General features: G+C 40.5%; 1 protein-coding gene across 1 annotated transcript; it reads left to right on the top strand.

Moving 5' to 3' along the window:
• The first annotated feature begins 10,097 nt into the window (after positions 1 to 10,097).
• Positions 10,098 to 15,554, top strand: LOC117634884 (putative SWI/SNF-related matrix-associated actin-dependent regulator of chromatin subfamily A member 3-like 1). The gene is made up of 3 exons (XM_034369157.1): positions 10,098 to 11,653; positions 13,126 to 13,405; positions 14,459 to 15,554. The coding sequence occupies exons 1-3, from the start codon at positions 10,163 to 10,165 to the stop codon at positions 15,256 to 15,258; spliced, it is 2,571 nt and encodes an 856-aa protein (XP_034225048.1). The 5' UTR covers positions 10,098 to 10,162; the 3' UTR covers positions 15,259 to 15,554.
• The last annotated feature ends 461 nt before the right edge of the window (positions 15,555 to 16,015 follow it).

The raw sequence follows: 16,015 nt of genomic DNA, 5'->3' as shown, positions 1-16,015 counted from the left end.
TCGCCTGAAGCTTGATTCATGATCACCTAGGAGTCTGAGTAGATGGCCAATCTTTTGATCGATAGTTCTTCGTTGTTTGAAGCTGGAAAGCCTAGTGTGATGACTTGTTCCAAAAAAGTTTCGTCTGGGGTGATTATGAGGTAGGTTTTATTTTGAAAAGCTACTTTACACTTTTCATCTCACTTGTCCTTGTATCCTTTCTCGAAGGATTTGAAGAATGCCTGCATTTGTTGGTAGATCTCGAGAAAAATATGTTGAGATCTCTTTGGGAGACTAAGTATCCCAAGAATCGACCTGATGAGACTCCAAACGTGCATTTGCTCGGATTTAACTTCATGTGGTATTTTCGGAGCAGGCTAAATGACTCAGCAAGATTCTTGATGTGGTCCGCTCATTTGGGAGCTTTGATTAGGATGTCGTCTACATAGACCTCCATAGTCTTACCAATTTGCTTCTTGAAAATTTTGTTTACTAGCCTTTGGTAAGTTGCTCCAGCATTCTTTAGCCCAAAGGGCATGACTTTGTAGCAATATGTACCCCTTTCGATGATGAAGAAGGTCTTTGCCTTGTCGTCTTCATGCATCATGATTTGATTATAGCCGGAGTAGGCATCCATGAAGCTTAGCAGTTGATTGCCAGAAGTTAAATCTACAAGTTGATAAATTCTGAGCAGTTGAAAGTTGGTTTTAGGGCATGCCTTATTGAGGTTGGTGTAGTCGACGTAAACTCTCCACAAGCCATTCTATGTAGGAGACCTCTTCAATGAAACCGGCAACTAGGAGCTTGTTGATCTGGGTTTTGATGATGGCAACTCACTCGAGCTCGAAGTTTGATGGTTGGGTTGACATGAAGGCAATTACAGATGATCTGGGGATTGATGGTTCTCCTCAGCTTGTTCTACTCCCTTCAGATTTGCTTGATTCATGGGGAAGAACTGTGTTTGCTTGCTTTTCTTCAGCCCTTAAGCTGAGCATTTTCTCCTCATTGCCTGATCGCTGTTAATCTGGCCGACACGGCCCCAAGGGATTGGATAGCGAATTTTCTAATGTGTGGCGGAGGTCATTGCGTTGATCTTGCCAATCTATGGTCTGCCCAGAATGCCGTTGTAAGGGGAGACTTCATCAATGACCATCAATTTTGCGAGCTAATTACTATTGGAGAGTAGACGTCAAAGTCTATCGTGCCAATTGAAGCCAGTTAGTGACCTGGCTGATTTGTTGATCGTTTTCTCCAAACCCATTTGCTAGATGACTGCTAATTGTAGGATATTGGCTACGCTACCCTCGTCTTCGTGGATTCGATTGACCATTGCCTAAGCGATTTGAATGTTGATGACGAAGGTGTCGTTGTGCGGCATATCAAGGCCGATTAGATCCTTTTTTTGGAAACCAATCACGGGATTGTCTTCTGCCAATGGAAGGCTAGTTGAGACTTGGGAGATAATAGTGGCCTGTTTAATCTTCCTCTTCTTTTCTTTGCTAGTCGGCTAGGATCGTGTTAATCCTTATCACCTTCGGGTGAGGTTCCTTGGCAGCGTTACGGTCCCTAATATGTTGGATGGCCTTCTTAGCTATAAACTCTATGCAATAACCTTCTCTAACTAGTTCTTCAAGGTGCGTTCTCCAAGAAAAATAGTTATTCGTGTTGTGCCCATGCGTCCCATGGAAGGCACAGTATTTTCTGGTATCCGTCTTTTTCGGATCTCCATTCAAAGGTGGTGGTCTCTTTACCCAAGGCTTGTCCTTCACTTGGGCTAAGATTTGATGTATGGGAATAGAGAACTTGGTATAGTTCTCTCTTGTAGTAGCGTCTCCTCGTGGGTGTGACTTGCATTTGTCTTTATTCCTGCTACTAAACCTGTCACTTTTCTGACCTGCCTGCTTGGTCTACTGATCCTCTGGCTTGGTAGACTTTTTCGCGGTGATTCAATAGTCATCCTAGAGTGTGTAGCATTCTTCAGTCACAAAGACCTCTGCCAGAGTCTAGCTGGGAGCGATAGTCAACTTGCGGTATAAGTCGTGCTCAGCTGGAAGACATTTCTTGAAAGCAGAGGACTCGATTTGATCATTTTCGTTTTGAATCTCTTGATATAATCTCAGAGGGATTCATAATACTTCTTGTACAGGTTAAACAGGTGGTCATGGTTCTTCTTGATCGTTTGATAAGAAGTGTACCCTTTAGTGAACATGTAACCTAGCTCTTTGAAGCTGCTGATCGTCCCGGATGACAGGGTGTGGAACCAGTCTTGAGCTGCTCCTCGCAAGGTTATTGCAAACACCTTGCACATTAGTGCGTCTTCGGCCTTGTAGAGAATCATAACACTCTTGAAGTGCTTCAAATGACTCTCGGGATCGGAATCCCCTTTGAAGTGTGTGAAAGAAGGCATTGAAAATCTCTTTGGGGGAGCAGCCTGCTCGATTTCGATGGTGAAGGGCGTGGATTTTACTTGATCTACCTCCCTGCGTAGAGCATCTTCAAAACCTTCTCCGGTCTTCAAATCTCGAAGCTGGGCTGTTCACAAGCTTCTCGACATCCTCTGTGCGCATGGCTTGTGGGTCTGATAAGTCCATAAATATGCTCATTTATGTACTCTTTTTACTTAGGTTTTGTAGGAGAATTGGATTTAAAAATGGCTTATTACTTTACATTTTTTATTTTCAGCTTTTCTGCGCTCTTAGAAGGTTTTTAAGGGAAAATGAACTTTTCGGAGGAATTTTAGCACAAGGCCAATTGGAGATGAAAGCTAACATCTTGAAGTTCAATCTGTAATTTTTCTAAAATTTTCTACCAAGCCAACTAGTATAGTATTACAAGTAAAATTAGCCCACGTGCAGACAGGACAGTTTCGTACATGTTATGTGAATGTGAAGAAACGGAAGCCTTCCCGAATTTTCCAAGTTACATGCTATATCTGGAAAGATAAGACATTTATCTTTCTAAAATATATTTTTACTGATTTTGCTAGAAGGCCGAAGATCCCCAAATCATGTGACAATTGGGCTGAGCTGTATTTCCCTGTGGAGTTAGGAATTGTGATCTTTACTTTCCTATTTGGATTCTATATTTACCAAGACTTCTTGGATGACTTTTCAGTCAATTTTAGGGTTTAGAACTCTGATATAAGTCATATAAAAGGCTAGCCAAGGCTCCCAAACAAGCATTCACGTCCTAAGAAGATCAACCGCACAAGAGGAGAAAGCTGCCAACGAGCTCTTTCTTTTCCTTCCTTCTTTTAATTTTCAGTTCTTATGTATTTATTTTTGAGTTCATCCAAGAACATGAGTAACTAATTTCTTGTTAGTTAGGGCTTAATCTTGAAGCCCTAAACATGATTTCAATTTTATAAACAAGTTTGAATGGATTTTCAGTTTCTACAAGAGTGATGATTTCGGTTTCTCTATGTTATGTGAATTCTAATATTATGTTTCTTTGAGTAGCTAACTTGAAAGCATGTATTGAAATTAAATTGTTGTAGAACATAGGTCAATTGCCATATTGAATGTGATATTGTTTGCAACGAATAATTGGGTTAAGAACTAGTTAGGAGAAATTCATTCTTGAATTCCTAATAACAAATGCCATGTTTTAGGGTTTTTGTGACACTCATATTCTCTTTGATCTTAATGGATTCTTGATTGTTAATTTGAGTAAATGCCATACTAGATTTCAATTAAGAATACACGTATTGATGTAAATGCCATACACTTTACATACACTTAAGAGAGAATCATACAACTCGAGTCAAATGCCATGATCTTGTTGTGAGTGTCGTCATCATATGCTTGCTAGAAATTGATTATCTATTGTTGTTTATGGATTGATTGATTGTTTGGAGGTGGATAGTAAGTCCTAGCTATTGTTCTTGATTGATTTTAAACCAATTTCTCTTAAACTCTAATTTAAATTCTGTTTTGTTTTATTTTCCTTATTTTGTTTTATTCACAAAATCAAATCAAAACCCCCCTTGGTGTTGGTGTGTGTGTGGAAGTCCTTGTGGATTCAATCTTTATTTTGTTTTCGTGTTTAATTGTGTTTTAGTTTTCATTGTGTGACATTGATAAACATCTCTTTAGACCACAATCTCTGTGGGATCACCCTTGCTTGCTTACTATACTATCATTTGATTTGTGCACTTGCAAGGTTTTAATATTGTTGTTAAAAATTACCAACAAGGTCACACTGGTGACCTTCGCGGTTTGGGCGGCATTGATTGACTTCCTTGTTGGCTCCAAGGGTTGACCTTCTTTGTTGTCCTACCTGTGTGGCTTGTTGGTGGATTGCACTTGCGAGGGATTCCCTGTGGCTTGTCCACGGGAATTGGTTCTTCGGGAAAGGGCAACGAAGGGCCTTTCCTCATGAACGTCATTGTGAGGGTTGTCAGGTTGACCTCCCTGAGGGCCTAGCCTTTCTCGTGCGTTGGTCCTTGAACTCAATCTAGATCGGATACTTCGTCTGCTTGAAACTTGGCTTGCAGATGCTTGTGACATGCCAGCTTACTGGTCACATTGTTGTCCCCCTCCGTGTCTGCTCACTCCTGCTTGCCTGCTTGAGACCTCTCTCTTTGCCCTATTGTCCAAGGTCAAGATTTTGGACCAAGTCTATTCGGTTGAGGAGCTATCTCACCAACTACTTTTGGTTGTCCATTCTTTGTGTTAATTGGTCGACTCTAAGACTGAGGTCTACTTGACTTCATGGACTAGGAGGAAAGAATTGTGTGGAGCCCAAGTGCACCCGGGCTAGGGTTTCGTTAGAGGTGTACGCAGGAGAGTACGTCAAGCGCGGCGGCAAAGGAGGGAATGATTGAAAATGTTCCAAGATTGAGCCAAAGTGGGTGGAGGTGGGATTGCCTTGATGGGAAGCTCTGCCGTGTGCTGCGGTGCCAAGGTGGTGGCTCTATCCGACCATGGGGCCGTGAGGTGGGACAACGCTGACCACAGGGCCACGATAAAGGTTATCGTCAGTTCCAAGGGGTCATAAAGTGGCGGTGGTGGTAGCCAGTTCCTGCAGTTCCATGGTTGTTTTGGCAGAGGAGCCATTAGCCGGATTTCCACCTTTAGCCATTGTGCCCTATGGATGCGGCATGGCTCTAATCGTCAAGTTGTGTCGTGGTATGGCAGCAAGGGTTTGTTGCGGGTTCGTGGTAGCTCTAGCGCGTTGAGGTGGTGGTGCCACCATGTCGATCACGGGATCATGGGAGAAGTGGCGTTTAGTCATCTTGACGGTCTTGCTCCTTGTGTCTTTGCCTTCGTCCATGGCTATTCGGAGGGCTTTGATTGAACAAAAAAAGGAGGAAATAAATTCCTTTGACTGAAGAGCACGTGTTGAGTATAACTCGTGCTCTCAAGGAAAGCACCAAATGCTTGTGCATTTATCTAAGGAGAATATTCGCTTCTAGATCCTTCTTCCTTTTAACTTTCTTCTCTCTCTTCCTTGATTCCTGTAAAAAAAATTGGAGTAAATCACAAAAAGTGAAGGGACCCGCCCTAAATTTCCCAAAACCCGCTGAATTTCAATTCACAAATCGAATCACCTACGCTAAGAATCGATCCAATCCTACCCAACATGCAGCTAGATTATGAAGAATGGATGAATTTCCATACCTTGATCGCCCAAAATGGTGGCCGAAGGAGGGAGATCAGAGTCGGCAAAGTTCGAGCGAAAACCAGGCAAAAATCGCCTTTTTTCGGTGGCTGGAGCGGGGGCCGATGTCGAGGAAGGGTCGGGTCGGGACGCCAAGGCCGAGCCGGTTCTTTTGGCACCAGTCCCGTCCACAGCCGCAGCCGGTGGTCGGAGATTTGAGGAAAGAGAGAGACCGTCGGGGAGAGAGAGAGAGAGAGAGAGAGAAATCTGATTTTTATAAAAAATCTCATTTCAAAATAATTACGATTGTGCTACTGGGTCTCTTTTGACCATATCTCTCTCGTTACAACTCCGATTCGAGCACACCATGTGTCTACGAACTCATCTCAGTACGACCTTCCCAAAAATATTAGTCACTGCCCCAAACTCCTTTCGGGGTAAGAAAATTACCAAAATACCCTTACCCTAAAGGTAAATTTGTAATTTCACCTAAATAATTTAAACAAGAGAAAAATTTGGAGTCGGTGTAATATCCCAAACCAAAAAATTCATAATTAAGGAATATTTTATTTTGTGAAAAGATAATTTTGCCCTCGTAATATTTTATTAAGAAAAAGGTGACTTTTTAATCGAGAAGGAATTTGATAATTCTGCTTGCGCCATTGCGTAGAGCACGGCGAAACGAGTTCATAGACACGTAGTGGGCTCGAATCGGAGTTGTAACGAGAGAATTATGGTCAAAAGAGTCTCAGTGGCATAACCGTAAATATTGCGAAGTTGGATCTATAAAACCAGCCAGCTCTCTCTCTCTTGCGAAACTGCCCCGCCGCCTTCCAGGACTTGCTGGCGCCGACACAGAGCACCACCGGCCACGGGACCTAGGGTAGGAGTTTGGAGCCGTGGTTTGAAGTTTTTCCGGCGAGCCAAAATTGCTTTAGAAACCCATTGCTGCCGGCGCATGCTGGGGCACGTGGGTGAGGGTAGTGCAGTGGCACTGTGTCTTGTTGCGATCCTTATGTTGTCACGAGCGTGTGGGATTTCGCGGATCTCAATTTGGATTCCGTTTGAGCCCCGAACGGATTTTCCATATTGTGCAATTTCCGGGTTCAACATTACCGAACCGTTGGATCGCCCTCAATTTTTAATATGTTGTTCCAGATAATTTCAGAATCGAGTAAGATTCGACGGATCATGAATCGGAGTCCCGGATACTCCGAAATTGTGAACCCTGGGGCTAGGGTTTGGAAATTGTATGATTTTACGATCGTGGTCAATCCGATCGTCAGTTTCAGACCAAACTTGCAGGATATGGTTCCCTAAAGGTGAGGAACTTAAAGGAACTCTTAGATTGGTCATTGGAGGTCGTGAACCCCACAGGGTTCCGTATCGACCAAGGTGGAAGTTTATCGCTTAATAAAGTCTCGAGTCTTTTCAGACGATTTTAAATATCTAAAATGCCTAAGTGGACAGGAAAATGACTTTAAAGTTAGTGCACGCACTTTTAGAAGTCGAGGGTCAGGGTTTTTCTTAAAAACTTATACCGAGCAGTTTTATTAATTAAATATTCATGATGGTTTACCAGGCACCCGGGACCAAGCAGGCCCGCAGGAGAGACCTTTAGGAGGTCTAGCCAGCTCAGACCAGGAGTGAGTGGACCTTCTTCCATAAATGATTTTATATAAATGAGTTATATAAATGATTTTATATAAATGATTTTATATAAATGATTTTATATTGGTTTTAGATAAATGAGTTTTTATACATGAGTTTATATGAATAAGTTTCATTATTTGATCTTGAATGAGTTTTATTGGAGGTTTTCCGAACATGAATTGTGCTGTAAAATATCTTTATTTCTATACTGCTTAGTTGAACATGCTAAAGTTATATAGATAGCAGACTTTGAGATTTATGATACAGAAATAGCAGCCTAGCTCAGATTTATCAAACTACAGTTAGTTATCAGACTTTTCTAAAAATAGTTTATGTTAAGCCACCATGTACCCAGTCATGGTGATTACCCTCAGTTGGACCGATGTCTACGGACATCCAGTCTATTTATAGTTCTGTCAGTGCACTTGACATTGCCTCACGAGTTTCGGGGACGTTCGGACCGTGAGTGCCAGGATTTGCGGCTCGGCTGACTTGGTGTCCCGAGACCTGCCAGGATTTGCGGCTCGGCTGACTTTGTGTCCCCGAGACCTGCCAGGATTGCGGATCAGGCTGACTACGGTCCCCTGAATCCTGCCAGAGCGGCTCGAGTCGACTTTGTGTCATCGAGACCTGCCAGCGGATCAGGGTAACTATAGTCCCCTGTATCCTGCCAGTTTGATGCTCGGATAGACTGTGTGTCACCGAGACCTGCCAGGGGAATTGACGGAATTACAGGGGTACATCCAAGTGGTAGTGTTGATTGATTGCAGTGATTTGATTCAAGTTTTGAGTACATTGCTTTTATGCAGGTTCGATTTCAGTGCTTTTATGCGAATTTGGATTTCAATGCTTTCATGCAAGTTTTACTGCTCTTGAAAGCGATTGCATATATTTCTATAAATATGTAACTGCGTTGATTTTAATATGTTTCAAAGATAGTTTAGATATTCAGTTTTACTCAACTGTATTTGATTTCATTGCTTTTATGCGAGAATTATCGAGTTCGAATATAATTTACAGATAATGCATTGAGTTTAGTATGCTTTATGTGCAGAATACGTATTTAGATTTATTTCACTATTTTTACAATGGGGGTTAGTATATTCTTAGATATTTTATGAACCTTTATTTAGGGGTCCACTCACACTTTCAACTGTTTTGCGCCCCCAGGTTGTAGTGTGCACAAGACATCCACCACCGGGCCATCGTGACTTCCGCGCCTTCTGGTTCAAAAGTGTTGGTATGTAAAACAATTAAGTGATCTGTAAACTATCAAAATTGCTCTGATATATTGCCCTAGAACGAGAAGAGAACTTTTGACATGTTTATTTAAGTGCTGGCAGTTGGTTGTGTAGGTATTTTGCTCATTCTGACAGGTGGAAATTTTGGGATTGAGCAAATTACAGGGGAGACTCTGCCGAAATTTCGGCAGAAGTCAAGGTCAAAATTTTAAGGAAAAAGGGCAAATAGGTCTTTTGTGCCTGACATTTGCCAAGTGTCGGACACGCACAGGGTTCGACTCGAATTCCAAAGAGGAATTTGATTCGGGTCCTGTCAGTCGGGGTGTTACAAAAAGGGTGTTGGCCAAAGACCTTCCGATGCCTGAGTTAGTTCGATTGAATTTAGGTGAAACAATAGCTAAAAAGGGTATGGAGATTCCTCTAGGGTGAGTGGCAGGAGCAGTGTGGAGAAAATATAGAGAGAGGAGAGTGGAAAGGGCAGCGGCAATAGTGTTGCTGTAGGCTAAGGAGACAAAGGGAGAGAGCTTGAGTATTTTTCTAGGGTTTTTGAAGTACCTTGAATGATGAATGAAGCCATCTATTTATAGGAGTTTCAAAGGCTAGGGTTTCGTAGAGAATAAAACTCTTATTAGGAAGAAGTTTATTTTTTCCCCAAATTGCATAGATTGAGTCCATTAGAGATTTGATTGGGATTCAAATCTCCTAATTTGATGATAATAATATCTCCTTATTAGGATAATATCTAAATTAGTGGTATTATCTTATTAAATAACAATAATATTACATAATTAAGATATTATCTCAATTTCCGGTATTAATTAATTGGCCAAATAAATTAACTCAATTAATTAATCTAAGAGATATTCTTCTTTTCCACGTGGCATATTGTGATTTGAGACGAAAATTTTGCTCCCACACTCCACGTATATTTTGATTGAATTTGTGTATAGATTTTCACTGAGTTTGTTAGAATGTTATTATTGATTTTAATGAAGTTTATAGTGAAGGCGATGGTGGAGGTGGTGGTGGTGATGGTGATGGTGATGGTGCTGACAGCGGTAATGGTGATAGTGGGGGTTATGGCGGCGCTGGTAGTGGAGGTGGTGGCGAGTGGTGGTGGTGGTGGTGGTGGTGACGACGATAATTGTGGTGGTGGTGCCGACGGCGATGGCAATGGTGATAGTCATGATAAGATGGTGGTAGTAGAAGTGGTGAAATCATATCTTGAGAATAAAAATAATATATTTATCAAAATATATGGAGGAAAACAAAAATTTATCATGGCCTAAAATTAGTCTATTATCAAACGAAATCTACTACTTTTTGTATTTTCTTTAAAATCAATAAGTTTTTTAATACACCAAAATTTTTATCATGTCTTTTAAAGTCGTGATTGAATATATCCAAATTTAAATAGAGTTTAAAAAGTCTAAATTAAATACAACTTTTAAATATCTTTAAAATCTTTTAAAATCTAAATTAAATACACCTTTGTAAAATCCTAACCGAATACACCACCAAACGGGACATAGCAGACTCGAAGAGCCTCACTCTCTCTCTAAACCCGCCTTTCCATTTCATTCAAACGCCTTCCCATAAACGCCAACTCACAGTCTCTCTCTAAAATGTAAAGCTACCGCCATTCTTTCCTACTTCTTGAAATCGAACTCTCTCTTTGTCTCTCTGCAATGGAAGACGAAGATCCCGTGAAGCTCTATATGAACCTCGATAACTGGCAAGGCCCTCCAACAGAGCCAGATGAATTTCGTCCCTCCTCGGAAGACTATCAGTCTCTCTCTTCTTCCTCCGATACCCGCTTGCTTGGCTTCGTCATCGCCGACATAGTTGGAATTCAACGGTATTTAGGCACCATCAGTGGCCAAGAAATGGTGGTTCTTGTCCGCGAACCCCTTAATTTTCAAGATTCCAACGCCATCGAAGTCTTCAATACCACCACCGTTCAAGTGGGTCACATTGAACGCCGCGTGGCGACCGCACTAGCGCCGTTGATTGACTCGAGTTTGATTGCGGTGGAGGGCATTGTTCTCAATACGCGAGCTGAGGGCAATGGGCCCAAGATTACTTGCCAAGTTAACATCTTTGCAAGATTTGAAGATTTTACCTCTGTGAAGTCGGCAATTTCGCAATCTGGGTTACATTTGGTGGTCAAGGAGAAGAAGGCGGAGAGGGTAGGCAAGAGCGTGGATGAGATTTTCAAGTTGGTAGATGAGAATGCAAACAAGAATGGTGTTTTGAAAGCATTGGAACCCCCAGCAGAAGTGATCAAAACGGAGCTTTTTGTGCACCAAAAAGAAGGGTTGGGATGGTTGGTTCATAGAGAGAGGTCTGATGAGCTGCCTCCTTTTTGGGAAGAGAAAGGTGGGTCTTATGTGAATGCGTTGACCCATTTCAGCACCCATAAGCGACCGGAGCCTCTAAGAGGTGGGATTTTCGCGGACGAGATGGGATTGGGTAAGACCTTAACTTTGCTTTCTTTGATTGCGTTTGATAAATATGGTAGCGGCATTGTTGATGTAAGCATGCTAGATGATAACGAAATGGGTGAGGATAAGGGGTTGTCTTCTTCTGTTGGTAAGAAGGGCAAGAGAGGTAGACCAAGTGAAAAAAGCACGGGCTTGCGAAAACAACATAAAACTGAGAATATCATTATGGAAGGCAAATGTGTGAGTGCAAATGATAAGTCTTCGCATGATATCAGTCGGACGACATTAATTGTGTGCCCTTCTTCTGTACTTTCAACTTGGCAAACACAGTTAGAAGAACGCACTAGGTTGAATTGGTGCAAGTATTATGGCCTACGGACAAAAGATGCTGAGGAGCTTAAGAAGTTTGATATAGTGTTGACTACATATGGTGTTTTGTCTAGTGAATATCCTTCCAGAACATCCCCTGTAGACCAGATTGAGTGGTGGCGGGTGATTTTGGATGAGGCACAGATGATTAAGAATGAGAATGCTCAACAAAGTGAAGCTGTCACTAAGTTGAAGGCTAAGAGAAGGTGGGCTGTTACGGGAACACCAATCCAGAATGGCTCTTTTGATTTGTTTTCTTTGATGGCTTTCTTGCGGTTTGACCCTTTTTCAATTAAGAGCTGCTGGCAAAGCTTGGTGCAGCGCCCGCTTGCTGATGGCAACCCAAAGGGGCTCTCACGGCTGCAGGTAATACCATGTTGTTTTTCTTTCTATTTATTTTATTTTATTTATGTACTATAACCATATTTTTATGCACGCAACCAAAGTTTGCAGCAGATGCAAACCAAAGTTTCCATATTTTTCTCCTTTTATGGTTTGCTGATTTGCATGGTTATGATTGTTCTTTCTCTATTATACTGCAATTGCTTGTTGTCGTACAAAATTGGAAAAGAACAGAATAGTTTCTTTAAAAGTTTCAGAATGATTCTTACGTTATTATTATTATATATATATATATATATATATTTTTTTTTTTAAAGAGAAGTTTTATTTCAAAAAAAACCATACAAGAAGGTGGACAAGTAATCCACCAATAACAGGAAGAAACAGTAAAACAAGTACATAGATCTCCAATAATGAGAAAAACAATCCTAATCAAGACACTGCAGCCTTCCAATCAAGCAAAATAGGAGAAACTGAAGCCTATAGCACTGCCCAATACTTTGCCTTTTCCCACACCTCCTCCACATCCGCCCCCATGACGTCTTCAAAAATCTGTTGATTTCTTTCCCACCATATGGCCCAGAAAATACCCAACACCAGACAGCCCTAGATTGATTTAGCCTTTTTGCCACCAGAAGGATTCTTACCTTATTTATGTTGACTTATCCACTTATGATAAAGAACTGAGATGGAAGTGTATATAAAGTGTGCCTCCTGCTATTTTCTTTTCTTCTTTTCATGTAAGAAGACCTATAGGATTGACGTCAACCGGTGTTACTTGTTTTATTGGGCACCTGAACTATAGTATCTCAATAACTCATGAAATCAAACTTCCCTAGACTGCCCACCCTCCTCCCTCCGTCACTTTTGTGGTTAGCATCTGGAGGACAAATTGTTATTCTCTGAAATAAGTACTTATCTGATAGGAAAGAGATGATTAAAGACTTGGTTGATCCATGACTTGCTATCAAAGGACTGGATCATGTAAACATCTTAGATGCTCCATAAGTGCGAAGACTTCCCATATTATAGGAAATTGCCTATTTCAGAACTTGAACTGCATGTAGTACATGAATTCGAATTACTAAACGATCCTTTATTTCGAATTGGCTTCTCTAACTGATGATATCCGAAGCAAAGTGATGTTGACTGGTTGCTGTTTGTGGGTTCGAAAGTGGGTTTAGACTTGGATTGAACTGTTGGTTTGGTTCAGAGTTCAGAGAGGATGGGAATGAGGGTGCGTGAGGTCGACGTGGGTGGGGAGCCCTTAACAGATCGGTGGACAAACTTGACAGTCGTGGGTGAAGTGAGAAAAAAAGACCAAGTTCAGGGCCACATTTGATTTGATTCAGAATTTCGGGGAAAACAAAAATTAAGCCTTTATCAAATGGTTATCCTAAAATTGAAGGAGACTGAATAATATTTATCATGGTTTTTCTTTTTCTTTCTTTCTTGCAAAGAACAAGTTGTGCCTAATGTGTATACTGATGTCTCAGGTTTTAATGGCAACCATCTCTTTGCGAAGAACAAAGGACAAGTTACAGATTGGATTGCCATCTAAAACTGTAGACATTTGTTACGTGGAACTCTCTGCTGAAGAACGTAAACTGTATGATGAGATGGAAGAAGAAGCAAAGAGTGTTGTGCGGAATTACACTAGTGCTGATAGTGTAATGCGGAAATATTCTACTGTTCTTAGCATAATCTTACAACTTCGCCAGATCTGTACTGATTCGGCCTTGTGCCCTTCTGGTCTCAAATCACTTCATATTGAAGGTATTGGCAAGGCTGTCATATTGGTGCATCATTTTTGTTTTGTTATGCAACTTCACTTCACATGCATACTTATCTGGGTGCCATGAAACTCTTCAACTATTTGAGCTTACAGTTCTCTCAATTGTAAACTTTTTTTTTTTTTTTTTCATGAGTAAAGATAATTCTTGAAGAAGTCGTTGTACCATTATGCTTGGATTCTTGGATTCACATATTGTTCTTTTTAATTGTATTTTTCAATTCACTTATTGTTCAGTACTTATATAATCGCTGGGCCCAAATTGGTAGCTGTGTATAATGTATTCCATGTGGAAAATTGTTTGTACATTCTTACTATGCTCTCTACTTCATTTCAGTTCAAGAAAAGATTACAGAATTCTGAAAAACAATTGCAAGTTAACAAATGATGACCCTTAATTGTTTTCTTTTGTAACGGGAACAACAATTTAGGTTGGTGGGAGTATTAAGATTAGTAAAAGCATGCTGCCTAGAGTTATGCTTCTCGGGGTCTACACAGAAACATATAAAGGAGTACTGATATTTGATCAAACATCTAAAATGTTCTAAAATGTGTGTGTGCTAAACAAGGTTAGAAGAATTATGTTATTTCGTATACTGTATTAACTGTTTAATATATTTGCATTTTAAATGAATTCAGTATTCCCACCTGCAATTCTCTCCCACTGTTTCCCTGTCAATGATTTTGTTGTTCATTCTTGATACATCCATGGAATCAGTAGTAGGCAATAGAAGCTGTTTGGATTGTATTAATCATTGCATCATAGTTGTTTGTTACTGAGTTTCACTTCCATCTCCATTACTTCAACTAGTTTCTGCCCTACTCTGCTGTCTGGGAATGATATTCAATTCATTATTACATTTACTAGTACTGTGTGCTGTCTCAATCTCTATATAACAAATTAGTCAATTTTAATGTGACAGATAGGGCTCATATTTGTTTTCAGTTGATGTTATTCCACAGATTTTATACTTAATTGCAAACCCTCCTTTGTAATGGTATGTTTATTCTGTACTTATGAAGTCTATTTTAAGCAGATGTAACCAAGAACCCAGAGCTGCTGAAAAAAATGCTTGAGGTGCTGCAAGATGGTGAAGATTTGGACTGTCCGATTTGCATTGATCCACCAATTGATGTTGTGATCACTTGTTGTGCTCACATTTTTTGCAAAGCTTGTATTCTGAAAAGCTTTGAGCGCACAAAACGTCGCAGCTGCCCCCTTTGTCGGGGTCCTGTATCAGAGTCTGAACTGTACTCAGCCCCTCAAACACCTGCTGAAAGTGGCAACATGGTATCCTCTAAAACAACCGTGTCTTCAAAAGGATCTTCTCTGTTGAATCTTCTCGTTGAATCAAGGGATCAAAACCCACTTACAAAATCAGTAGTGTTTTCCCAATTTCCAAAGATGCTGATATATCTTGAAGAGCACCTAAAAGCAGTTGGTTTTAAGACTTTGCGCTTAGATAGCTCTATGGGCGCAGATAGAAGGGCTCGAGTAATCAGAGACTTTATGGTCACGGGACAAGATGTGCCCACAATTTTGCTTGCAAGTCTTAGGGCTTCAGGAATGGGTATAAACCTCACAGCTGCAAGTAGAGTGTATTTGTTGGACCCATGGTGGAACGCTGCAGTTGAGGAACAGGCAATGGATCGTGTTCACCGTATGGGGCAGAAGGAGGATGTGAAGATTGTCAGGTTGATTGCTCGAAACAGCATTGAAGAGAGGATTTTAAAGTTGCAGGAGAAAAAGAAACTTGAAAATGAATCTTTGGGAAGGACCGCAAAGGGTCGAAGGGACATAAATTTTGATGATCTTCAGGTTCTCATTCCCTTGTGAGTTGGTGTACAGGTAGCATGCTACATCTTGCGATTGCACATATTGTACATATTTTTGTTCCATATATGGTGTTTAGATGACCACTGTGCTCTCCTGAGAAGCTCGTGCCCTTTTAGTATGCACATACATACAGGTACATCTTTTTGCTCCCCTTACAAAATGTATACAAAGTTTTAATTTTCTGGTTCTCATCGGTATATCGAAAACATTTTGAAGCCTAACTTAGCGGGTGTTGTGGTTATTGGTGTTCTTGGTCTTGCTAATGCTACACTATATGCAATTTACAATTCAACGTCTCTCTTTGAGTTTTGGATCAATATGAAATTTTCTAAAGCATAGTCAATTTCATGACAATCTTGATATTAACACTGCAGAAAATAGAAACAGCAGTACAAAATCATGCAATAAACGATTGAGCAAAGCGTTTTTATAAAATTAATGAAAAGGGAACTTTTTTTATAAAAAAAAAATTTGAAAACAAACTCAAGCAGGGATGAAAAGGAAATTAAATGAAGGTTCATAATTTATTGAATAATCTTGAAGATTACAAACAAGAAAACAGAGAATGGGAGGAACTCGTCCTCACACAACAAATAGGATTTTAACATTTGTAAAATTACTTTAATTTATTTTTATTTTCTGGAAGGCAAGCAAAGAACACATTCTCCTGATGCTTTTGTGGAGGTTTTTAGGATGCTCTTCTGGAAGCTTTGAAACTAATAAATATTTGAGGGTAAAACACATTTTTAGTCACTGT

The sequence above is a fragment of the Prunus dulcis genome, chromosome 7 (genome assembly GCF_902201215.1).
Source record: "Prunus dulcis chromosome 7, ALMONDv2, whole genome shotgun sequence".
Classification (NCBI taxonomy): Eukaryota; Viridiplantae; Streptophyta; class Magnoliopsida; order Rosales; family Rosaceae; genus Prunus; species Prunus dulcis.
The sequence above is the reverse complement of the archived record's forward strand: the minus strand, read 5'-3'. Positions and strand labels throughout refer to the sequence as shown.

Coding starts and splice junctions, on each gene's coding strand:
- LOC117634884 (XM_034369157.1), top strand. CDS start 10,163: ATGGAAGACGAAGATCCCGTGAAGCTCTATATGAACCTCGATAACTGG. Junction 11,654..13,125: donor AGGGGCTCTCACGGCTGCAG/GTAATACCATGT, acceptor CTGATGTCTCAG/GTTTTAATGGCAACCATCTC. Junction 13,406..14,458: donor CAAATCACTTCATATTGAAG/GTATTGGCAAGG, acceptor TATTTTAAGCAG/ATGTAACCAAGAACCCAGAG.